The 26,530-nt window shown below is 41.7% G+C and overlaps 1 protein-coding gene across 1 annotated transcript in view; it reads right to left on the reverse strand.

The window, feature by feature from the left end:
* SLCO4C1 (solute carrier organic anion transporter family member 4C1) overlaps positions 1-5,628 on the reverse strand; it is a gene marked incomplete at its 5' end in the record, with an annotated part of 64,965 nt that extends 59,337 nt beyond the window's left edge. The window contains 2 exons of the mRNA XM_081090398.1: positions 213-476; positions 5,313-5,628. Coding sequence (XP_080946524.1) covers positions 213-476; positions 5,313-5,628 — 580 coding nt within the window. The remainder of the gene's footprint in view (positions 1-212; positions 477-5,312) is intronic.
* Between the last annotated feature and the right edge of the window lie 20,902 nt (positions 5,629-26,530).

The raw sequence follows: 26,530 nt of genomic DNA on the forward strand, positions 1-26,530 counted from the left end.
GAGGACTAAAAGTTTGGAACCACTGAAGTGATGTCTGATGCAAAATCTGCCTCTGTAATCTACTTCACACAATTCCCATCAAGACAAAGCAGTGAGCAGTGGGAGAGAGCTTACCCTACTTACCTGTACAAGTGAGGTGCAATATATAGTTAATGGCCTAGTTTCATGCTCCTTCTTAAAGTAAAATAAACAAAAACACAACAGAAACTTACCTTCAAAAGGGGACCCCAACTGGTATTTTCCACTAAAAAATTTTGGCAATGAAAATACAAGTGCTCCCAGTCCTATCATAAAAGATGCAAATGCAAGCCATCTTGGTTTGTGTCCTCTTTCGCCAACATATGAAACAAATAAAGACAACAAACAGAATGCAATATCATAGCTTGATGATATCAGGCCGGTCAGGGAACTCTTCATTTCATAGCGCTTCTCAATAGTGGAAATACTAATATTTACTAGGCCATTTACCACAACACCTAAAAGAGAAAAAAAAAATATGGCATTATTACAACTTTACCATATAGATTATAGTTATTAGCACAAAGTACTAAAGTTTGGTTGTTTATTATTTTTGATATTTTTAAATGTACCAATTTTAAAAGACTCAAGGTTTCAAAGGGAGGCAACCCTAAACATATTTGCTTATAAAATCAGTTTGCTCTTAAATTGTAAACTGGGAATTTGCAGGTGTTAAATAAAATTGATGCTTACCACATCCTAAATTGTAGCTAACTTCATTTTTCTTTAAATAACAATCAAAAAGTCAGACGGGTAAAGTCTCACGAGGCCAGTTTGCCAGTTTCCACTTGTACTTTCACTGCCCTAACTTAGAAGAGTACAAAAAGTACAGCTGATTCCGGAGGTCATCTGAGTAATGCTCAAACACTTCCCAAGTTATTCAGTCCTTAAACGTATTTATATTATCACAAGAGATCCTTGACTTAAGTTGTTGAAAGTTAAAATTGAGTTCTCGAGCCTCTTTTTCCGTCTAATGTTCTTGAAGATATTAAAGTTAAAGGTCCTGGATCAAAGGTAAACATAAGTTGCTCTAGCCAGTTTGGTTAAGTGGAGAGAGCATCAGCCTGCGGACTGAAGGGTTCCCAGGTTCAATTTGGGTCAAGGGCACATGCACGGGTTGTGAGTTCGATTCCCCAGTAGGGGGCGTGCAGGAGGCGGACGATCAATGATTCTCACCATTGATGTTTCTATCTCTCCCTCTACCTTCCTCTCTGAATTCAATAAAAATATATTTTTTAAAAGTAAACATAAATTAAGAGCATTATTTCAACCACTGGGATTCTAAATCATAGGTAAAGTAAAAGAAAAAAAAACACCTTACACTTCATCTGTTTATTATAACTATGATGGAGGCATATAATGTAAAGAAGTAAAAGCTGAAAATCCAATTTTGATTGATGACAAAAATATTCTGTCCAAATTTCGATTAAATTTAGTTTATACATTACTATAAATTGGAAAGAAAAGGCATCTGACCAATTTACAAAGTGTTTAATTAGTTACCCCTTTTACTTAAGAGAATATCATGAATTGTTTTCATTTATTTATTAATAGGAAAAGTATACAGAAGTCATAATATTTGTAATTTTTTAAAATTTTTCTTTATCAAGAAAATTGATAACAAGTTTCTAAAAGTTCTAAAATACTTGTATGTAAAATAAAGTATCTAAAGTACCTAGGAATGACATATTTACTAGTGTAAGGAGATAAGAATATGAAAATTTCCTCATCTAAAAATCAGCTTCCCAACGTATTTGCCATACTGATCAAAAGTCAATCATTTGAACTCCTTGCCTTTATGATAGAACTTTTCTGAAAAAGTTCGTTTGTAAACTCTTATGGAAGTATGGCACTTTAAGCCTATGAATCCGAATGTGAATTTTATGCTACAGAAGTTCCAAGAACTCTGCTTTATTAAAAAAAAATAATTATATGAAATACTGCATATTATGCTTGAAGTTAGGAAGTACGTTAGGAAATTAAGTTCTAAGAGAAATCCTGTTTATCTCTGAGAAATGTTGGGTTAAGTAAACTCACTTAATAAGTTTTGGGGTTCTCTTGAAATTAAACACGTATTCATATACAATGGAAATGGTCTTCCCAAGGATCATGTTTGAGAAACACAGTAATAAAGTGGGGACCTCCAGGTAGATGTAGCTCCAGGATAAACACGTCTTAAGAATGACAATTATATTTTATAATAATTTTTAAAGTGTTATATTAAATATAAAATTATGTCATCTGGAATAATATAGAAATTTTAGAATACGTTTTAAGATAAAACACAAGAATTTTTTTACTTATGGCCAACTGTTATAGAATAAGAAGCTAGGAAAATTCCAGAACAAGCATAATAGGGAAACTAAGATAGCTGCACAGCAGTTTACAGCCACATAGTAAATCCTATCTTCCCTAAACCAAGGATACTTAAGACTAAATGGTTTATAGCTTAAATCGGGGTCCTCAAACTTTTTAAACAGGGGGCCAGTTCACTGTCCCTCAGACCATTGGAGGGCCGGACTATAGTTTAAAAAAAAAAAAAAACTATGAACAAATTCCTATGCACACTGCACATATCTTATTTTTAAGTAAAAAAAACAAAACTGGAACAAATACAATATTTGTATTTGCACGTGGCCCGCGGGCCGTAGTTTGAGGACCACTGCCTTAAATCAACCTCAGGGAGACAAATAACAGAAATCCAATTAGTGCCTTTTGCCAACCACAACCAAGGACAGAGAAATTAAGAGAATCAATCTCATTTTGGTACATCAGCATTAAACTGATGAATATTCTATTGATTCTCCCGTAAGACCCCCCCTAAATGCCCTGCCTTTAAAACCCCTGAAAAGGAAGGTCTCAGGGGTCTTGCCCAGGCCATTCCCTTCCCCCTATCCTTTCCCCACAGGCACTTATCTCCTAAAGACCTAAACTCTAAGGGACCCAAAAAGACTTACAACTAGGGAAGCAATGGCAGCAGCAGCTCATCCTGGGCTAACCCCTAGAACTTCTCTCCAAGGCCCCCTTTTCTCTAACTTCCCAGTGAAACGGGAATATTGGGGGGTGAAAAAGACAGGTTTTAGGAAATTTTAGAAATTAAGGGGACCATGGAAGAAGCACAGGGCTGAAGAGTAGCAGAAGGTATATTTCCATAGAATGGGGGAGCTGAAAAGCTGCAACAGGTACATTTCCATAGAATGAGGGAGCTGGGAACAGCAGAAGGTCTCTATTTACAAAATAAAGAGAAGGAAGCCCTTCATCCAGAAGGAGAAGAAGAAAGCCCAAAGGGTATAGGAAAACACTAAGAAAGGAGGGACCATATGAGGTTGGACCTTTGAGCCCAGGAGTTACTATAGTAACCAGTCTGGAATAGTGACCTATCAGAGGGGCTATCAAAGCACCAAGATCTGCAGCCTTTATAAGCTGTAAGGAAAAGGAACTCAGTGGGACCCTTTCGCCCCTCCCCCACGTGGGGGTCCGTTCTGTGGGACTCCTTCCCTGTCCCCACGTGGGAGTCTATACTTGTTCTTCAATAAATCTCCACCTTTGCTATACTACTTTCTGTCTGTGGATTTATTCTTCGACCCCAGCAGACAAAGAATCCGGGTTCCAGTCCAAAAATTCTGCTTCACCAGTGAGCCAAAGCAGCCCAGCTGAGGCCCTCCTGCTGCTTCTTCTGTGCCCTTGTTTCACTGATCTAAGTAAATTTTTGCTGTGATCAATAAATTCTTGCTTGCTTTTTTTTCTACACTTTGTTTCTTGACTGAAATCTTTCCTTCAAGAAGACAAAAACCGCGCTGGCTGGTGGGTTCAGTGGTTAGAGCATTGGCCTTCGCACTGAAAGATCTCAGGTTCATTCCCAGTCAAGGGCACGTACCTGGGTTGCTGGTTCGATTCAGGCCCCTGGCATGTGCAGGAGGCAATCAATCTATGTGTCTCTCTCACATTATGTTTCTCTCTCTCTCCCTATCCCTCCCTCCTTCCCTTCCACTCTCTCTAAAAAATATCAATGGAAAAAATATCCTCAAGGTTTTGGACAACTGAGATCAAGAAATTGACTAGGATGAAGATATTGAGAGAAGGTGAACTTTGGTGGGGACAAGAAAGGTGGAAAGGGAAATACCTTTAGCAGAAGAGCTGAAGTTAGTCCCACTTACAATCAACAAATACTTAGCACCTAACTTGTGCAAAGCAAGGGACGTTATGTTCCTTTGAAACAGGGGAGCAAGTATGTTTATATTTATTCTTCTGTTAATCTTAGAAAAGAGAATTTCCAACCCCTCCACCAAAGTTTCTTAGACACTTGTTTCGATCAATCCTTGCTTGCCTCCTTTACATAATATTTTAAAACTACGACTTAAGTGACAAAAAAGGAAAATATGAACACACCGTTAAATTCTAATTAACCTTCAGCCTGTCCTTTCACATGCCCCACCGCCATGCCTACCTGTCCTTCCTCCCTGTGGCACGTTCGTGTGGGTGTCATCTCCCGTTGCTGTCATCCCCAGCAGCAGAGGCACCACCCCGCCGCTTCTGCCTTCTCCATGCTCCCTTCCAGGGAGCCACTCTCCTCCACCCTGCGGCTCAGCCCTCCCAGCCCACCCCGGAGGGGAAGCCTGGGCTTTACCTTCACGTTCCCAAGGGAACGTCAAAGAAACGCTTCCACAAAACCGAGGCTGCCTCACTCTGTTGGAAAGACCCCACCCTTCAACAACGCCTGAAACCTTGGCTAACTGGACTACCCTTATAGTCACAAAATATTAAAACTTAATATCCAACCGATACTATACATACTCAACAAGCTTCCTCCTCTGAGAACCACCCTACCCTCACCTGCAAATTTCTTAATCCTCCCGTTCCAGAAACTGTTTAAAAAAAAAAAAAATCCCTGCAATTGGAGGGTTAGAAGAATGCACACTTTTGTCATGTAGAAGGAAGGAATCCCCCAGGGCAACCCCTCCCCACAGGGAGGCTCCGAGAACTTCCATCTCCCCTGGAGGGATCGAGTCTGCTAAACTGAGGCAGGACGCCGAGGCGCCGACGCTGTGTGCAAAGTTGTAAACGTCTGAGCGACAACAGAGAAGCTAAAATGTGGAAGTCTGAGCCGAGCTGCGGACTGTGGGTGGGCGCTCCTGCGAGTCCGCGGCCGGGGCCGCCTCGCCCCGCGCACCTGCCCCGCTCCGCGCCCGCGCCCCCCGCCCGCACCCCGGCCCCGCGCCCCCCGCCCGCACGCCGGCCCCGCGCCCCCCGCCCGCACCCCTGCCCCGCGCCCCCCGCAGCGGGCCACACCTTACCTTGCGTGAGGGCCAAGAGGCAGTAGTGCACCAGGAACCCCTGGGGCGTGTTGCAGAGCTGGAGGCACTGGGGTCTGAAGCTGCCCCACCCGCAGGGCCCCTCGGACTCCGACAGCGACTCGGGCCCGGACCGCGCTCCCGAGTCCGGGGCAGCAGCCGCAGGCGGAGGGGGCTCCCGTGACTTGGGGTGCTTCGGCGGCTCGGGTGGCCGCGAAGTCTCCGTCTTGGTATTGGCGGGCGCGGCGGAGACGCGGCGCGGGGAGTGGGGGCTGGAGCTGAGGAAAGCCGGGTTCTCAATGCCTCCGCTGCGCTTCATGGTCCGGACGGGTTCTCCCCGCTCCAGGGCGTCTGAGCTGAAAAAAGAAAAACCCGCCAGGTCCCGCTCTGGCTCCTCCCCTGGGCAGGTGGCAGCGCCCCCGCGCGGGGGGATACCGCCGCCCTGGCTTCCTCCCGCTCTCGCCGCGCAGCCGCCCGGACCCTCCTCCGGCGCGCGCCTCCTGGCGGAGGAGGTGGCGCCCCGCCGAGGCTCACCTGCGGCCGCTGGAACCAACCGGGTGCGGCGCGTGGGCGTGGGCGTGGGCGTGGGCGTGGGCGTGCGGGCGGGCGGGCGGCCGCCGCCAGGTGAGGCAGGGCGGGGCGGGGCGGGGCGGGTGGGTAGGGGTGTGTCCCCGCCCGTCCGCCCCTCTCCCTCCCGGAGCCCGGGGACTAGGAACCCGTAGAGGTCGTAGGAGTCTGGTGACCGTAAAGCTCCCCCTGGGTGCTGGCAGGGAAGTGTAAACACAGTTGCATCAGGAGATCATTCAAGAAAATAGTCTGTGGCTTTCTTCCTTGGCCGCTTACCACACCAGGCTGGGTCTGGACTCGAAGAATCTAGCGGCCACGGGTACAATACTGTGGATTCCACGACCACCATGGTGAGACTTTTACCCGTCATCTCCCTAAACAAGGAAATTCCTACCTGCTTGCTCCCCATCACAACGGAGCCGCCTTTTTTTTTTATTTTACTTCCCCCAAACTGGAAGAAAAGAAATTAAGAAATTTTAAAAGCAGGCATGTGATTTCTACCTGTGGAATAAATTTTTAAAAGCACATTGAAGAGCTGAACGCCATTATACGGTAGTGGTTACAATTTATTCATTCATTCGTGGAGATATATTTATTTCCTGGGTACCTCTGGAGGTACAAGCGTGCTTAAAAATTGACAAATACCTCTAGCCTTATGGTGCTTGCATTCTGATAAGAGACAGATAATAAGTAAAAACTATAAAGTACATTTCATTGTGATAAGTGCGGGGTGGGGGCGGGGGCGGGAATAAAGAGTAGGCTGGAAAGTGTGTGTGTTGGAGAAGGGGCGGAACACAACGCAGTTTTAAATGAGACTTGAAGGAGGTAAGGGAGAGAGCCCGTATGTTGGGGAACAGTAGCTGGGGTAGAATGAGATAGTTGGAGAACAGGAGTCCAGGCAGGTAAAGGGGTGGGGGAGAAGTGATTGGGACCAGACTCTGTAGGCCATTACAGGACTTCAGCTTTTCTTGTGAGTGATATACGAAAATGTGGAGCCAAGGAATGACATGATTGGGTTTTCAAAGGATCCATTCTCTCTCCCCTTCTAAAGATAGACAAAGATATCCCAAATTAGTATATTTTAAACAATGATGTTTTTAAAACTGTATATTAAGATCTCAAAATGTTTCTTTCCCTGAATTAAATGTTTATTCCAATAAGGAATGTAATAAAACATACATATTTTCTTTTTGCTAGTTACTCAGGGCTATATATACAAAGTTGTTATGCTTCATAAGACTGTACAGTGTTAAGGAACCCACTTCCTCAGATCTAATTACTGATGATAAAATCTCAAAAAGGTCTCAGATGTTACTGGATACTATACTGCTATATTATATTTTTTCAATACACTACTGTTATTTACATATAAGGTCCCCATTTTATTAGACATTAGAGTACTTCACTACATATTAATTCATCACACTATCAAGTCCTAGAGAGACTTTTCAAGTCTTGCTATCTTCATTTCACACATGGCTGATTACCTACCCAAGAAGCTACTTCTAGATTCAGTGTTAATACATCTCAAATAGCCCTGATTTGGTAGCATATGATGGTTATATCCAGTGTACCCTTTAACTTAGAGAAGAGAAGATGGTGATAAAAAGGCTCCCTTGCCTCCTAAAATAAGATGTTCTTATTTCTTCTAACTATAGGCACTAGGCTCAGTTAAGATGGCTTAGACTTGAGGAATGTTTTTCAAACACTATTACTTCTCAATAAAATAAACCAGAATTCAGAAGAATTGCATAAGTGCTATTTTGTGAAAATTTAGCTTCAGTTATATATGCTTTATTTACTGAATCAAGGGATTGAAATTTTTTTTTTTAAACGGCAAGCTTTTATTGAGCACTTACTCTGAGCCTGGTGCTGATATTCATGATCTTATTGAATTCTTCAAATATCCTATGAAGTCAGTGCTATGATGACACTCATTTATAGATTAGGAAATAGTGGCTTTGAGCAGTTAAGTAACTTGCCCACACTCTTAACCACTGTTATACTGCCTCATAATGAATTGTGAGCAGGGGCCAAGTTGTGAGTAAAGAAGAATGAGTGTCAGTGTGTGGCATGGTGGGTGTGTACGTGGAGGGGGGCTGAGTGTGCCAGATGTGGGTCCCAGAGGAGAGTCAGGCAGCAGCTGTGGACACTGGGTGGGGCAAGGGCCTAGGCAGAGTCTGAGTCAGCCTGAGTCAGGGTGTCCCTGCCAACCTGGCTTTCCAGTCCCGCAATGGCAGCCTGTGCCAGGGCCCCCAGCTAAGGATCCTCCCAGCTCTGGTATGGCCCCCAGCAGGCCTCCATCTCACAGAGCAGGCTGGGCCAGGGCTGAAGACTGGCAAGAGGCCTGCCTGGCCTCCAGAGTACCAGGCAGGGAGGGCATATGAGTATTGGGGAAGGGGGTACAGCAGTGATTTCAGAGCCCTTGTGACTCTAACCAAAACCACCTGGAGAGTATGCACATTATGCAGAGGGTAGGGGGATAGCTGAATGTTCCCATGCCCACCCTTGCCTATGGGGATGTGACTCAGGAAGATGCCATGCCAGGCATTTGCAAGCTGGGCCTGCTTCCACCCCAGGGGGTGAGGAGGGGCCCCCTTAGCCCCACCCCCACCCATACCCTTAGCCCTACTCCTTGGGACTGCAGTTGGAGGGAAGGAATTTCTGACAGAGGCTGTCTCCCACGGCCTGGGCCCAGCCTCTCACATCCCAGAGAACTCTTGCCAGTTGCCGTCTGCAGCTTCTCTAGGAGTCTGGTAATGACTGATGGCTTGGGATTCAGGTCCTGCCCATTCCATCTGGGCAAGTCACCTCCCCACTCTGGGCCTCAGTTTCCTGATGGGCAAAAAAGAAATATTGTCCTAAAGGGACATAAGGCATGGCTGGAAGAACAGGAAGTAGTGTGGGCAAGCAAGGAACAGAGACAAGTGTTGGGAGTTGGGGTTAGAGAAGGTGTCAGGGATGAGGTGACATTTGAGCTGAGCTTTGAAGAATGGGGGAATCTCTGATCATGTCCTGTAGGAGGGGAAAGGGTGTTCTAGGCAGAGGGCATACTCTGAGCAAAGGCAGGCAGGTGGTATAGTGACTGGAGACCTAGCCTAGAACCTTGTGGGATGAGGTCATGGGCTGCCCAACTTCTCAGCCAGCCTCGCTTCTGAGGCCATATGATGATCTGATAAACATCTGACTCTTCCCCTAGCCTATGCTAGGAACCCCATCTGTCTCTGCTGCTGCTCTTGCCATAGTGCCCTGAACAGTGCCTGGAGCATCAAAGGTGTTCAATCAATCTGTTAAGTGAATGAGAAGCTTCTCCCCATATAGGATGAATTTTGGGGCAAGTGTTTCTTCCAACAGCTCTTGCAAGAGCATCCCACAGAGTTTAAACCAGTGGTTTGCAGAGTGTAGTCCTCTGTGCACCACCTGGGAACTTGTTAGAAATGCAAAGTCTCCAGCCCCAACCCAGGCTTACCCTGTGAGGTCCAGCAACATGTTTTCACAAGCTCCTCAGGTGGATTCCGCTACACTTTGAACTTTGAGAATCGAGGCTCTAAAACTATGTTCACAGGTACCCTAAGAGCCGATGAAGACCTCGTTGCAGGTGGAGAAGCTAGAAATGTGGCAAAGCCTGGCCCAGAACCCTGGTATTCTTTCCCTAGCCCAGTCTAGGGCACAAAGGAGAGCTCCACCATCCGCCCCATCAGGATTCTAAGACTTGGAAACGCCCGAGGGATTGAAATTATAAAAATATATCATACTTTGAACAGACGTACATCCTGTGTTTCTTGTTCCCTCACAGTCAAAAAAGGTCTAGACTAACCAAAAATATAGGAAAAGAGTAGAAATAAGAAATAACTTTTTTTTTACATTTTTAAAATAAGTTAAATTTATTCGGGTGACATTAGTTTTAAAATAACATTTTAAATGTATTCCAAATATCCCATTATTAATCTTTATACAAGCAGTAGCTGTTATTACCTATGTTTTACATAGTAAAGAGCAGATTATTAACTCCCAAAGTCATATAGCTAATAAATGGTCTGCCACTTTTTAAGGCTATGAAGTCAGTTCTTTCAGTGATATCTTCCCTGGTCTTTGCATTTTTCTTTTTTAATTGCTACAGCCTAACTCTGTTGGTTAGAATTATTGTCTAGAAATTATAAGAGATTAAGACTCATATACACCAGATGTTGATGAGGTTTGAAGACGAATTCTGTTCTGAATGCCCAGAGTTTTCAGATATCCAAATAATTAGGTTTAGTATGTAATCTTCCTAGGCCATCTATCAAAAAAAAGTAGACAGATATGGACTTAAAGTGTTATCTAAAGGTTTAGATATGATCGCCATTTTATCTGTGAAATATGAAACAATTTAACTGCTGGAAGCCGATCCACCCTTGCTGCTTGACCCAGTCTCTGCAGGGAAGAAATATCTGCACAGCTTATGTTTCAAGGGACCTGGCATATATGACATATGTTTGCTCCCTCCTCTTAAGCGCTATGTGTTTTAACCAGGTCCACCTCCCCGAGAAAGGTTGTTTCCCCAGGTAGGGATTTTTCCCTGGAGTTAACCCCCTAGTGTTACAGAAATACCATGTACTACTTATGAAGAACTTGGACTTATGACTGTTGGCAATAAATTTGGGACTTGTTGGGCCTGCATCCCAGGGGTCTGCCCACCAGGGAAAGCACCAAAGCCTGTACCCCTGGAGACCCACTGACACAGGGCAGTCCCAGGGAAGGCAAGCAGCGAGGCTGGGAGGACATAACCTTTCCTGGGTAGGATAATCTCCTTCAGTCACTTCCCTGTAGCTTATCAGTAGAGCAATAGAATAGTGACCTTGGAATAGCCCTTATAATGGAACACAGAGATTAACATAGACAAGATTAAAATCAACAGAACTAGATAGAGACAGGATTATGGAAATGAAACTAGGAACTTGTTGGGGTCCAACCCCAGCAGGTCCAGGGGTCCCCAAAGGTGTGGACGGAGTCGGCGAAGAAGGAATGACATGGAGACAGCGTTCAGTTGATCAGCAGCCTAGCCAGGATCTCCAGCCAAGTTCAGTGTTTTATTTCTTGTTACATCTGTATTTATACCAGTTGATTTTAATCCTGCCAATTTTTATTCCAAAGGTTAGGGCATTTCTTATCTCCATTCCAGGGAGTAAAGCTTATGTAGCTTAAGCGTGATTGTTCGTAGTTAAAGTGATTAACTACCCACCTGGCACTTAGTTAAGGCGTTTTATTCCCTCCCTAACTTCAGGGAAAAATCCCCACCTAGGGAAACAACCTTTCTCGGAGAGGTGACCTTGGTTAAAACACATAGCACCAAGGTGAGCAAACATATTAAGAACGTATGCCATATATACCAGGTCCCTTGAAACATATGCTGTGCAGATGTTTCTTCCCTGCAGCAACTGTGTCAAGCAGCAAGGATGGACCAGCTTCCAGCAGGAACTGTAGAAGGTTTCCCAAAACATACCATGATGTGATTATAGAGGCATGCTTATGGGATCAAATAGTATAAATATAGATGTAATAGAACAATAAAGAGAGAACCCAACCATGCTGATCAACTGAACGCTGCCTCCATGTCATTCCTTCTTTGCCGACTCCGTCCACACCTTTGGGAACCCCTGGACCTGCTGGGGCTGGACCCCAGCATTTAACAAATAAGCAAATATTGCTTTCATCAGAGGTAATTAAATACAGTCATACCTTAGGAGTCTGGCGAGATGGAGGAGGATATTGGGAGGATAAATGGTGATGGTCAGAGGTTGACTTGGGGTGGTGAACACACAATACAGTGAAAAGATGATGTATTGTAGAATTGTTCACCTGAAAGTGGTATCATTTTTTAACCAGTGTCACCCCAGTAAATTCAATTTAAAAAAATAAATAAGTTCAAACCATACTATCAAAGTTAAAGTAGTGCCCTCATCATGCACTTAAATCTATACTATCTAAGGAGAAATCTCTTCTCTTGTAGTGTTCTAGAATTTTGTTGAAAGACTAGCATAAGTACTGTTGCTTCATTTGAAATACAAATTGCTCTTACTGAAAGTGTTATCAACACCACTTTCCTGTTCCCCTACATCCTTTATGCTGCAATGATAGAAGGAAGGTGGTTCAGGTTTGCAACAAAGACAGACAGCAAAACAAAACAAACAAAAAAACTTGATAGGTTTTGTTTGTGCTAATTCTATGGAAAATTATCTTTTACAGTAATACAGTGATCCCATTATTTTTTTTAATTCTTTGGTCAACCTAGGGCAAGTCTAGTAAGCATAGTCAAAATATACCATGTTAAATTTCAGAAGATAACTAATAAACTGCTATTAATTTTGTGGACTTTATTTGTTATATTGTTGAAGGTGGAGAATGGAAAAAAGAAAGGTACCCAAATGTTATAGTAAAGCTCCAACAATCTACAAAGGAGCAGAAGCCCCTGCCTATGGATATTCTCTAGGATATATAATAGGTAGGTCTTCCTAATCAGGCACTGGATAAACCAAGGAGAGTGGCTTAATGACAGAAGCTGTCAGGATTATCTCACTAACTCTTCTTGCTCTGATTCCATGCTTAAGAGCAATCTTATGATTATAATTTGGCCTTCCATGTAGATATACACCAATAGGATGAAGTATATACCTATGTCAAGTATTTTATCATTTTCCTTTCTGTGTACTTTTAATATTGTATTAGTTCCCTTACGTTGCAGACTGGATGCGACTCCATTACAGGTATAACACTGAGACTTATAGAATATTAAAATTAGAGGGATCTTGGAGAGATCCTGAATGCAAAGATGGACAAGGGCAAATATTGTTGAAGCCAGTATTGAATGCTCTTCCCTTCTCTTGTCATAGTGGCTACTTCCTGGTGCTCCTATCTCAGTTTACATGCTTCCTTTTCAGAAGCCTTTCCTGGGCCACCCACCTAAGCACCCTCTATGATATCACTGTATGTGCATCTTCCACTTTTTATGAGATGTTATTTTCTTATTTATCTGCTGTTGATCTGTCTCCAAGGAATGTAAACTACTTGAGAGCATAGATTGTCAAACTTGCTCATTGCTGTATCCCCATAGATGGAACTCATAGTTGTAGTAGGTACGCAATAACTATTGCTTGAATAGATAGATGGAGGGGTGGTTAGATGGATGAGTAAATAAATGATTAAAAATATATCTTGTGGAAAAAAATCCCAGTATTAAAAATTTATTAATGCCACTTGATCTCATATTACTAAATAAAAGCAATGCAACAATCTAAGTGATCTTATATTCCTCACTTTTCTTTGCCATTTTAAATGCTCCCACAAAATGCGTAATTAGAAATAACAAATTATATCTAAGAAAAAAATGTAATACTGAGCTATGCTATTTAAAATAATGTTTTGAATTGTAGTTGTATAGAAAGACATTTATATTAAAAAATTGCAGCCCTAACCAGTTTGGCTCAGTGGATAGAGCATCGGTCTGCGGACTCAAGGGTCCCGGGTTCGATTCTGGTCAAGGGCATGTTCGATTCTGGTTGCGGGCACATCCTCAGTGGGGAGTGTGCAGGAGGCAGCTGATCGATGTTTCTCTCTCATCAATGTTTCTAACTCTCTATCCCACTCCCTTCCTCTCTGTAAAAAATCAATAAAATATTTTTTAAAAAATTGCAGCTATACTTTTTAGTCACACTAACCATAAATCATTAAATACATACATAAACAAGGCTGATCATAATTTTTAAAAAAGAAAACAAACATTTAATACAGTAATCCCATAAGAAAGCTAACCTAACAGGCTATGAAAAATAAATTAGTATTAGTGTAAAATACTATACTGTATGAAGTTAAGCTTTTCACTAATATGTGATAATTATAATTTATTCAAAACATTATGAACTCTATAAAAGCATACTTATGATACAATCATCACAACATTAGATATAGTGAAGGGAGCATTGTTGGACTTATGTATATTAAATGCTTTAAACTAGAAGAAATTATTCTATAGTAAATTAGTAATTAGGATATAATTTCTAAAACGTATTGCTTTTCCACTCAAGATCAGATTTTGATGCTTAGAAATAGTCAATAATATGCCATGATTCTATAGGATATATGTAATCACAATTTTATGATCATGACAAAATGCAATCTTTATTGAATAAACAAACTACAACTCTTGATAGTCCCACCAACCCATAACTTAATTCCTATCTGTTTTTTAACAAAAGAAAGTAAATGGTGAACATTATTAAAATTTAGATTTATAGAACCATAAGGGACATCAAGATATCATTTGTTTCTGCAGCCTGCTTCTGGGAAGATTAATGTCAAAAGCACCTAAAAGCTCAATGCAATAAAAAACAGGAACTAGGCCAATAACGAAATGAGAGTGGTGAGTGAGTAACTTTTGTATATTCTTTCACAGTAATCTTTCCATAATTTACTGGGAGTTGGGAGAATTGTAGTGTGAGGTTGAGAAAGCCAGCAGGCTATTATTAATTAGCAAAATAATTTACTTGTAAACACAAGTAATAGCTTTAATGAAAAGAGTTCAAGGCAGTAGACATAGGTAAAACAAAACAAAACCCTTACATTTCTACTTTTTAACTGCAAAAGCCTTTAAAGCATGCTCCTAAAGGATCAGGACAAAAAAATGCAGAAAAAGAAGACAAAGGGAACAAAAATGGAAAGACAAAAAGAAAACAAATAACAAGATGATGATTTAAACCTAACTATATTAATAATCACATCAAGTGTAAATATGGTAAACATTCCAACTAAAAAGAAAACATTACCAGATCTCATATAAAATGCAAGAAACAATTAAATGCTGACTACAACAAACATACTTTAAATATAAATTATAGTAGCCTAAAAGTAAAAAATTGAAAATGTTATATTATGCCTACACTAATCAAAAGAAACTTGGAATGGTTATTAATAACAGTCCAAATAAACTTTAAGGCAAAAAAAAAAATTAGGTGAGATAAAGAAGGTTATTCCTAATAGTAAAGGGGTAAATTCATCAGGAGGACTTATGCACCTAAAAACAAGGTGTCAAAATGCACAAAACAAAACCTGTAACGAAAAATAGACAAATGCATGGAAATTCTAATACCTGCCTCTCAATTAGAGTAGGATTGGTGATCTAAGCTTGAGTAGAGGTATAAGCAGAAGCCAATATGTGGTGCACTGAGGAGCTAATGTAGATGAGACAGGAGACCACCTGCAGCCTTCTAGTAAGCTATTTGGCTACGTCAAGAAAGAAACATATAGTTGACTTGGGGGAAGGTTGCACAACTCCAACTATACTGGAGACCATATACTGGAAACTGTATGGTATGTGACTTGTAGCTCATTAAACTGTTTTAAGAAAAAGGAAAATATAGGATGAGAGCTAATGTAGACAAGGACACGAGGCAAGGGATGATGAAAAATTGAACACATTTATAAGCTGAAAGGTAAAACCCAATGCAAAGTGAGAGTGTAAAGAGCTATGTTGTGAGGTTTCTGAGAGGATGAAGAGAACGTCACCTGAGCATAGGGTTCAGAAGTCTAGGGCGGAAGGGAATGCAGGATGTCCAGGGCAGAGATAAGGATGGGGGCAGAGTAGATATGTTTGTGGGTAAGGAAGGCTTGGTAGTTGAATGAGAATGTAGAAGTCCATCTTTCCTGCTTCAATTGCCAGCTGGGACCGTTTACTAAAAACAGGTTGGGATTGGTTCTAAGACAAAAATGTTTAACACCCATTGAATAGAGCCATACGAAATGGGTAGATAAATTTGCTATCACTGGAGGAGCAAGCTGGTCAGTTATTAATGATGGTATGGGAGGCATTCAAACTATAGAGATATGGGTTGGCAATCACTGAAGCCTATTGCAAATATGAAATTTAGTGATGCTAAAACTCTGTAATAATCCATCAATTTCATAAAATGCTGACAAGAATATAAATTTATTTAAATTTTTTTCATCTAACAACTATTTAGGGTCAGGTTCATAATTAGAATTCTGTTGTCTTTCCACTAGACCATATTTATTCCTTCTCCTGATGTAGTCCCGTAGCTAGCAACCTTGTTTTCCCCCAGACCTTGGCCAGGCAGTAAATGGACTGTTATCTAGTCTAACTGGAACTATTCATGAACTCACTGTTTGTGAGATGTTTGTTTGTTGTGACCATCTTCCTTTCTTAGTATTCTTGACTGAATAGACAATAAATCTCTTAAGCTTCTGAGTACTGTTTACTCCCACCCACTCTTGTTTTCTTTTAATGTCTAAGGCATTAAAAGTACTTGTTAGCAAGGAGAGAAAGATTCAGTTCTGGGTGGGAAATAAAACAAGAATGAAGATACTATCTAGTTTTGATGTCATTCATGGAATGGAATGAGTCATAACACAGTAAGGCACATACAGTTGTATACAAATACTTTTTCAAATAATGGACCTGAACATAAAGGTTATATTGCCTGAATGCCACTCGAGACTGCCTAGAACAGTATACTGAAACAGTAAGTATGGTATGCTGTAAGCATGAAACTACTGTAGGCATAACATTAATTAGTTACTATAATGTATATGTCATATTCAACGTCATCGTTGATGACAAAGTTTTGGATTCAATTACACATCTATACTAATAAAAGGGTAATATGCTAATTAGACTGGGTCGACCGCACATCTTCTGAACATCTGACTTCCTTCTGGACAGTTAGGGGACGACCAGGCCAGCAGGGGGGTGGCTAGGGGGCAACCAGGCCAGCAAGGACCAGGTATAGGGCGATCAGGCCAGCAAGCAGAGGCAGTTAGGGGCAATCAGGCAGGCAGGTAGAGTGGTTAGGGGAAATCAAGCAGGCAGGCAGGTGAGCAGTTAGGAGCCAGTGGTCCCGGATTGCAAGTCGGACATCCCTCAAGGGGTCCCGGATTGGAGAGGGTGCAGGCTGGGCTGAGGGACCTCCCCTTTCCCACGTACATAAATTTTGTGCACTGGGCCTCTAGTTATTTTAGAATGTCCATGTTTCAGAAACTTATACCAATAGTTTCTTGTTCCCTAGCCCCTCTCCCCCAAAAAAAGTCAAGAGTAAAGGCAAAAATCTTACAGTGAAATACAAGTAGTAAAATAAAACTTCATGACACTTCATGACACCAGACAGTAGAGGCTGGAAAATAATTTCCCGCCAGGCAATAGGTGCCAGCCTGTGGCTGTCCCCAACTTAAATACTAAAGAGAATCTCAATAGTCCCCAAACATTTTTGCATTTATTATATGAATATATAAAGAAAAGTGACATAATTATTATGGTTCCTGTTTCTTATGTAGTAGGTCTAGAAATGTTGATTTTTGAATCCTAGAAAAGTAAGGCCAGTACAGTGGTCCCTCCATATCTCCAGGCGATTGGTTCCAGGACTCCTCTGGAATACCAAAATTCACAGAAGCTCCAGTCCCTTATTTAAAATTGGGAAGTATTTGCATATAACCTATATTTGCAGATAGGCTAAAGCAGGTTATGCCTGGTATAGGTGACAAATTCAAGTTTTGCCTTTTGGAACTTTTGGATTTCTTTTTTCCCCAGAATATTTTCAGTCACTGCTTGGTTGAATCTGTGGATGAAAACTTAGGGAGATGGAGGGCTGACTGTATACCATTTTAGATGTTCTGAAGAGAATAGATTTGATCATAAAGAATAATTCAAAACTGGTACTGCCATATAGGTTTCACTTCACATAAAGGGTATATGGAACTTCCTTGCACTATTTCTGCAAACCTAACTGAAGGGCATTCTACAGAATAACTACCGTTCTGAAAAATGTTAAGATCATGACACACAAGGAAAGAGGAATGATTACAGATCAAGGAGACAAGACAACTAAATGCAATGTGACCTCCTAAATGTCACATCCTGGAACAGGAACAGCGGTGGAAAAACTGGTGAACTCTAAATAAAGCTGTAGTTTAGTTTTTTAAAAGGGGTTGAGATATCAGTACTGAGACTAGGCTATAGAAGACTGTGACTTCCATCTCGTTTACATTTACTCTCTGGGTCTCCTTGCTTGCTACGCTGATGGAGCCAGTTCCACGCCGTGAGCCCACATGGAAAGGCCCACAGGCAAGGAACTGAGAGTGGCCTCCGGTCAAAGCCACTGAGAAACCCCTTGAGAAAATGAATCCTACCAACAGCCATGCAGCTACCAGATGATTGAGCCTAAAAGCAGATTCTTCTATAGGTTAGCCTTGAGATGGCTGCAGCCACAGAGGACACATTGATTCCAGCCCTTGTGAGATCCTGAGTGATGGAACCCAGGGAAACTGTACCCAGAATCTGGACCCACAGAAACTGGATCATATATGTTGTTGTAAGCTACTAAGTTTTGGATTAGTTTGTTACATAGTAATAAATAATGAAGACCCATGTTTCTACACAATTATTATTCCTATTTTTCCAATGAGAATAGTAGCTTAGAGATAACTGTCCAAAGTTACATAATTGACAAAATGCATTCAAACACTGGTCTCTCAGAGTCAAAGTCTATTCAACAATAAAGATAAATTAGAAAAAAAGAAAAAGACCCTTGAATATTGCTCACTCATTCTAGGTATATTTTTTCACAGTGGTATACTTTATTTTTTTTTAAATATATTTTATTGATTTTTTAAAACTTTGAATGCATTTTTTTAAAATTTTGTTTTATTGCTTAAAGTATTACAAAGAATATTACATATGTCTCCTTTTTTTTTTCTTCTTCCCCTTGACCTTCCCCTGGCCTCCCCTACACACCCCCCCCCCCACCCCATGTCTTGTGTCCATTGGTTATGCTTATATGCATGCATACATATTTTATTGTTTTTTTACAGAGAGGAAGGGAGAGGGATAGAGAGTCAGAAAAATCGATGAGAGAGAAACATCGATCAGCTGCCTCCGGCACACTCCCTACTGGGGATGTGCCTGCAACTAAGGTACATGCCCTTGACCAGAATCGAACCGGAACCTTTCAGTCCGCAGGCCGACACTCTATCCACTGAGCCAAACCAGTTAGGGCACAGTGGTGTACTTTAAATGCTATCCTCTTTTTTTTTTTTTTTTAATGCTATCCTCTTATATGCCTTTAATTAGTAAATAATTTTAAGATTTTCGGTGTTTTTATGTATCCTGTAAAAAAGAAAGTCAAAGTCTGTGGTTTTAATCACTGAGTTATAATGTGCTCATAAGATCCCTGAAAATAGTGATTATATATTTTTTTCTTTTTAAATATATTTTTATTGCTTTCAGAAAGGAAGGGAGAGGGAGAAGGAGAGGGAGAGACAGAAATATCAATGATGAGAGAGAACCATTGATTGGCTGCCTCCTGCATGCTCCCCACTGGGGATGGAGCCCCAACCCAGAAATGTGCCCTCACCCGGAATCACACCGCGACCTTCTGGTTCATAGGTCAAAGCTCAACCACCGAACCAAGCTGGCCAGGTGTGGTTATATTTCTTAATGAAATTGTTCTAAACCAGAGTAAAGGTTTACAAAACATCTGAACCTATTGCCAAATAAATTTAAGGAAAAAAAAAAGTATCTCTTAGTATGCAACTATATCAAAGCAAAACCCTGGGATTTGGGGATGTTTTCCACCACCATCCGAATGGGTAATATTAAATAATCCTACTTAGTTGAGTTCTCTCAGATACTTGGAAGTACTTTTGGCAATTAACATTTAGTGGGACCAGAAACGATAGATAAAATCAGACATTCTATAAGATTCTGTAGTATATTCATGGAATTTCAGGGCTGATCAAAGAAAAAGATATGACCATCACCATGAGATAGCGGTAGCACAGATGAGATTTATTTAGGCAACTCTTTGACAAGTTTGCATGTGGGGGAAATCCCTCACAGCTCAATGCCATGAGAAGCTATGGCAAAAGGAAGAAGGGGAGGAGGGCCAGGGAACTCTGGCGGAAAGGAGTCAGAGAGAGGGGCTAACATGTCCAGGTGATGTCATGCAGCAGATGAGCAGAGAATCTGGGTCAGGGAGCTCTAAAAGGTCAGCAGCAGTTTGGGATCTTTGATAGCTACAGAGTTTATTTTATCTATAGTTAGGGATGTTGGGCGCAGTTTCCTATGATATGCAAAACAGTTTCCAATGATATGCAAAATGGCTAAACACCTGTTTATTTGGGCTATGTTGAAAAAAATTGGATGTGTAAAAATTTTAGTTTGGCACCAGTGGTTTTTTTGAGCTAACAGATCTCAGAGGCCACTGTGAAGAAATAAACAACTTAGGGACCAACTTTGGTTCATTTATATAACAGATTTACACTTACATTCTATAATTGGGTCAAATGGCAACAACTTGCCATTAAAAACCACTAGGCCAAGATAAAATCATAAATTTCGTTATTTGGCAGGTAGCTACCAAAGAAGTATTTGTTCAGGCATACAAGAGGCTTGAAGCTCTTTGAGAAAATATTGGCTTCTTGCCAGCCATTCCTGTAGACTCTGCCCCAGGCACTTTCATGAGGAGGTGAGGTTACTCTAAGGAAAAATAAGAGAACCTCTTTCTTGACTGGTTTAACTATATCTGCTACTGACCATTGTTCATAAAGGTATATGACTGTACAAGATACAGTTTTCATTTCAGGCATTAGTCACAGAGCACAATTTAGAATTGTAAATATTATGTGCTAAGAGTGTAGATGGGATGTAACAGACTAAGCATAACGTTAGCCATAAAATCTAAATTCCATAAACTCTATCTTCAAGCCAAGAACTCTAGAAATTAGAGAAACTTAGTTTGTGATAGAAATATTTTTACTAAGCTATTATTTGGTATCCTTATTTTTTTATGATAAACTATGTCCCATTGCAATAACAAATTACCACTCGAATTGTGGTGGCTTAATGTAATAAAAATTTTATTTCTAGATCAATGTTTAAGGAGGATTTGAGTGTGTTTGCTATGCTATACATAGTCACTCAGGGGACTAGGTTGACTGAGGAGTTACCGCCTAGTTGTTGTACCGTTTGAACTGTATGGGCACAGCAGAAGAAAAGAATCTTGATCTGAAAGTGACCCATTTCACTTCTGCTCACATTTCAGTGATCAGAATGAGTAACATCTAACATCAAAGGGACCGGAAAATGTGAGGAGAGGGAATATTTGATGAATATTATTTCTGTGACAATGCCATTCCTACAAGTTTCCGAGGACTAATATGATAGATGTATTAGTTTCTTATTGCTGCTATACCAAATTACCACATACTAGTAACTTAAAATAACACAAATGTATTACCTTATAGTTGTAAATTTCAGAAATCCAAAATTAAAATCAAAGTGTCAGCATTTGGCATTCCTTGGCTTGTTGCCCTCTTCCAGCTTCAAAGCAAGAAACAGGCAGTTGAATCTTTCTCACATCACATGATTCTGACAGTTAACTCTTCTGCTTCCGTATTCCACATTTCAAGATCTTTGTGATTAATTTGGATAAACTCTCTATTTTTTTAAATATTTTTTTTTAGTGATTTTAGAGAGGAAGGGAGAGGGAGAAAGAGATAGAAACATCAATGATGAGAGAGAATCACTGATCGGCTGCCTCCTGCATGCCACACACCGGCGATCGAGCCCACAACCTGGGCATGTGCCCTGACTGGGAATCAAACTGTGACCTCCTGGTTCACAGTCCGATGCTCAACCACTGAGCCATGCCGACCAGGCCAAACTCTCTATTTTAAGATCAGCTGATTAGAATATTAATTCCATCTGCAAACTGAATTCTCCTTTGCGACATAACAACATACTCACAGGCTCCAGAGTTTAGGAGGTGGACAGTTTTTGAGGGGCCATCATTCTGCTTACCAAGTAGGATATAAAAAGCATTTGTGCAGCTTTGGCGCCCCCTGATATTAAAGATAATGCATACTTATGTTCGACAATGAAAGACTGAGGAATCTCAGAGAGAAGGAAGGGCAGGGGGGTGGGAAGAGATTAACCAAATAATTTATATGCATATATGGATAATCTATGGCCTCAGACAATAGTGTAGTAAAGGCCTGGGGAGGGGGGGATGAGCATCAACGGGGGGAGGGGGGTGGAGAAAGAGGGGAGGGGCATCTGTAATACTTGCAATAATAAAGGTAAATATTTAAAAAATTTTAAAAGTATAAGAACTGACAAGTTACCTTTTATCAGTTCATGTAAACAAAATACAATATGTTTTCCTTTTAGTGTTAGAGACAAGGAAGAAGAAAACTGAATTCAGTAATACATTGCATACCCATTTCAGTACCAATTTTTGGAACAAGTAAATCCTGTTTTCCTAGATAGTCCTATAATTTATTTCTCCTTTAAAAAAAAATGCACCCTCTTGCTTCCAATGCTTTTAGAATAAAAAGGTATTAAGAAGTACATTAATCAAAATATAGAATAATAATGTCAGCATTGCTGAATCAAAGAAAAATTGTAGATATTTGGATGGAAAGTGGGAGGAAAAATAAATACTGAACATTATTTTGCAGAATATACTTGTCCTTATATTTTATTTACAACCACACAGAGATCAAAATATATATGAACTTGGAAGAAATAATATTCAGAGGGATAAAATAGAATCTCTTCATTCAAGAACTATGACATTTTAGAATGACAAAACCATATCCAATAAAGCATAACTAGCTATACTTAGCATGAAATAAGCAGAAAGATGTAGATCAATGCTATAAGAGTTACATATGGAAGAAAAGAAAAATGAGCAATATCCTATCTAATAATAACCATACCTCCGCTACGCTTCCCATTGGTTAATCAGGGTGATATGCAAATTAACTGCCAACAAAGATAGTGGCCGGCAGCTAGGCAGCTGAAGCGAACATGAGGCTTGCTTGCTCCAGTGATGGAGGAAGCCAAGGTTTCCCGCCTGCCGCAGCTGGGCTCTGAGCTCCAGTCTAAACAACAATGTTGCAATTATAGAAGCTAAACAAACCCCAGAAACCTGCTTTCAGCCAGCTGGCCTCAGAGCTGGAGCTACAACAAAGTTTCAATTACAGAAGGTAAATAAATCCCAGGATAAAAAAAAAAAAAAAAGAGAGAGAGAGAGACTGGGAGCTTCAGTTGTAGGCTAGGCCCGCCTGAAAACAGCCCTCGACCCCTCATCCAGGCTGGCCAGGCACCCCAGTGGGGACCCCCACCCTGAAGGAGGTGCGGGCAGCCTGAAAACAGCCCTCAGCCCCTCACCCAAGGTGGCCAGGCACCCAAGCGGGACTCCCATCCTGATCCGGGACACCATTCAGGTCAAACCAGCCGGCCCCCACCCGTGCACCAGGCCTCTATCCTATATAGTAAAAGGGTAATATACAAACTGACCTTAACAGCATAAAGACTGGGAATGACTGGTCACTATGACACACACTGACCACCAGGGGCCAGACGCTCAATGCAGGAGGTGCTCCCTGGTGGTCAGTGTGCTCCCACATGGGGGAGCTCTGCTTAGCCACAAGCCAGGCTGATGTCTGCCAGTACAGTGGTGGTGGTGGGAGCCTCTCCTGCTTCCTCAGGAGCGCTAAGGATGTCAGACTGCAGCTTAGGTCTGCTCCCCGCTGGCAAGTGGACATCCCCCGAGGGCTGCCAGACTGCCAGAGGAATGTCTGATTGCCTACTTAGGCCCAATCCCCTGGGGAGCAGGCCTCAGCCAGCAGGTGGTCATTTCCTGAGTGGTCCCAGACTGAGAGAGGGCACAGGCTGGGCTGAGGGACCCCCCCCCCCCCCGCCCCGAGTGCACAAATTTTTGTGCACCGGGCCTCTAGTATATATATAAAAGCCTATGTGCCTTTTAGGACCAGTCAACCAGAGCTGCCCCCTGGTGATCAGTGCGCTCCCCACAGCAGGAGCTCTACTCAGCCAGAAACCGGGCTCACGGCTGGTGAGCGCAGCTGTGGTGGCGGGAGCCTCTTTCGCCTCCATGGCAGTGCTACTGAGTGGTGGCAGCAGCAGGCAGGTGACAGCTGCGGTGGTGGCAGCAGGTGCAGTGGGAACGGGATGAGCAGGAATGGTGGGGCCACCTCCCCAGCAACCTGCCACTTCAGCACTGTTACATCCCTTGGGGGATGTCAGACTGCTGGTTTCAGCCCGATCCCCAGCAGTCCAACATCCCCCAAGGGGTCCTGGATTGTAAGAGGGCACAGGCCAGGCTGAGGGACCCTACCTGCACACTAATCCATGCACCAGGCCTCTAGTTATATGATAAAAGGTCTGATGGGACAATCATTTTTTAATAATAGATTTTGTGTTTTAGATTCACAGCAAAAGTGATACAGAAATTTCCCATGTAAACCCTCTTTCTAGTCCTACACATGCATAGCCTTTTCATTTATCAACACCTCCCCCCAGAGTGGTACATTTGGTACCATCGAAGAAACTACATTGACAAATCATTATCACTTGCTTTAGGTTTCACTCTTAATGTTGTACATTCCACAGTCTTGGACAAACTCGTAATGACATGTATCTACCATCATAGTATACAGAGTAGTTTCATTGCCCTAAGAATGATCTGTTCTCTGCTTTTGCCTCCCTTCCTCACTTAACATCTATTATCTTTTTACTGTTTCCATAGTTTTGCCTTTTCCAAAATGGCATGTAGTCTTTTCAGATTATCTTCTTCCAGTAATATGCATTTAAGTTTCCTCCATGTCTTTTCATGGCATGATAGCTCATTTCTTTTCAGTGGTCCCTAAGTTGTTTATTTCTTCATAGTGGCCTCTGAGATCTGTTAGGTTAAAAGTCCACTGGTGACAAACTAAACTTTTACACATCCAGCCACCATATCTATAATATCACTTGCAGTCGCACCCATCCTTTCCTTTGTGCCCTCTGTTGCCAAGGAAGAAGTTCTTCCCTTTACTCGGTTAACCTTTCTTCCTATGATTTGGAATCCATCCTATCCCTCTCCCTCCTTGAGTAATCTAGCCTATTAATCATTTTCTTGCTCTTTGACCACAGTCTCTTCCTACTTGCTCCTTCTCACCAGCCTTTGAACATGCTTCAGCCACCATCATAACACTCATAGCAATAACCACCATGGGGGGGGGGGGGGGAGGAGGCGGGGAATGAGGACACATTTGTAATTCCTTAACTAATAAAGAATTTAAAGATTAAAAAAAATAACCACCACATCTGCCACCCTCAACAAACCTCAGGACTTCAGCCAACTACTGGCTATGTCTTCTGTTCACAGCTACATATACAGAAGTTGTTTACATTTGATGTGTCCAATTGCTCATATCCAACATATTTCTTTTTTTTTTTAATTAAATCTTTATTGTTCAGATTATTACATTTGTTCCTCTTTTTCCCCCCATAACTCCCCTCCTCCCAGTTCCCGCCCCACCCTCCACCCTCACTCCCCACCCACTGTCCTCATCCATAGGTGCACGATTTTTGTCCAGTCTCTTCCCGCATCTCCCACACCCCTTTCCCCCCCAAGAATAGTCAGTCCATTCCCTTTCTATGTCCCTGATTCTATTATAATCACCAGTTCATTCTGTTCATCGGATTATTTATTCACTTGATTCTTAGATTCACTTGTTGATAGATGCATATTTGTTGTTCATAATTTGTATCTTTACCTTTTTCTTCCTCTTCCTCTTCTTAAAGGATACCTTTCAGCATTTCATATAATCCTGGTTTGGTGGTGATGAACTCCTTTAGCTTTTCCTTATCTGTGAAGCTCTTTATCTGACCTTCAATTCTGAATGATAGCTTTGCTGGATAAAGTAATCTTGGTTGTAGGTTCTTGGTGTTCATCACTTTGAATATTTCTTGCCACTCCCTTCTGGCCTGCAAAGTTTCTGTTGAGAAATCAGCTGACAGTCGTATGGGTATTCCCTTGTAGGTAACTGAGTTTCTTTCTCTTGCTGCTTTTAAGATTCTCTCTTTGTCTTTTGCTCTTGGCATTTTAATTATGATGTGTCTTGGTGTGGTCCTCTTTGGATTCCTTTTGTTTGGGGTTCTCCGCGCTTCTTGGACCTGTAAGTCCATTTCTTTCACCAGGTGAGGGAAGTTTTCTGTCATTATTTCTTCAAATAGGTTTTCAATATCTTGCTCTCTCTCATCTTCTGGCACCCCTATAATTCTGATGTTGGTACGCCTGAAGCTGTCCCAGAGGCTCCTTACACTATCCTCGCATTTTTGGATTCTTTTTTCATTTTGCTTTTCCGGTTGGGTGTTTTTTGCTTCTTCGCATTTCAAATCATTGACTTGATTCTTGCGCTCCTCTGGTCTGCTGTAGGGAGTCTGTATAATATTCGTTATTTCAGTCAGTGTATGCTTAATTTCTAGTTGGTTCCCCAATATAACATCGAGGGTCTCATAAGTTTTCTTGTAGATCTCATTAAGTTTATCGGCGGCTTCTAAACAGTTCTTGAGAGACCTTAAAAGTGTGGTTCTGAACTCTAGATCTTCCATTGACAATTTTGTCCTGTTTCTTTGTCTCCGCATTTTGTTATGCTTCCTTGGTGCAACCCCTAGTGGTCTTTGTTCGTGGTCTTATAGTTAAATCTTGATTGTTGTAGCTAATTCCAGGGAGGGTTTGACCTCCAGGCCAAGTGGCTATGAGAATCAGCTGTGTCAGCAGTGAGAGAACTTCTGTCCTCTAGGGAGGTGCTAATCTGGCGTT

Source organism: Myotis nattereri, assembly GCF_964212035.1.
Source record: "Myotis nattereri genome assembly, chromosome: 4".
NCBI lineage: Eukaryota > Metazoa > Chordata > Mammalia > Chiroptera > Vespertilionidae > Myotis > Myotis nattereri.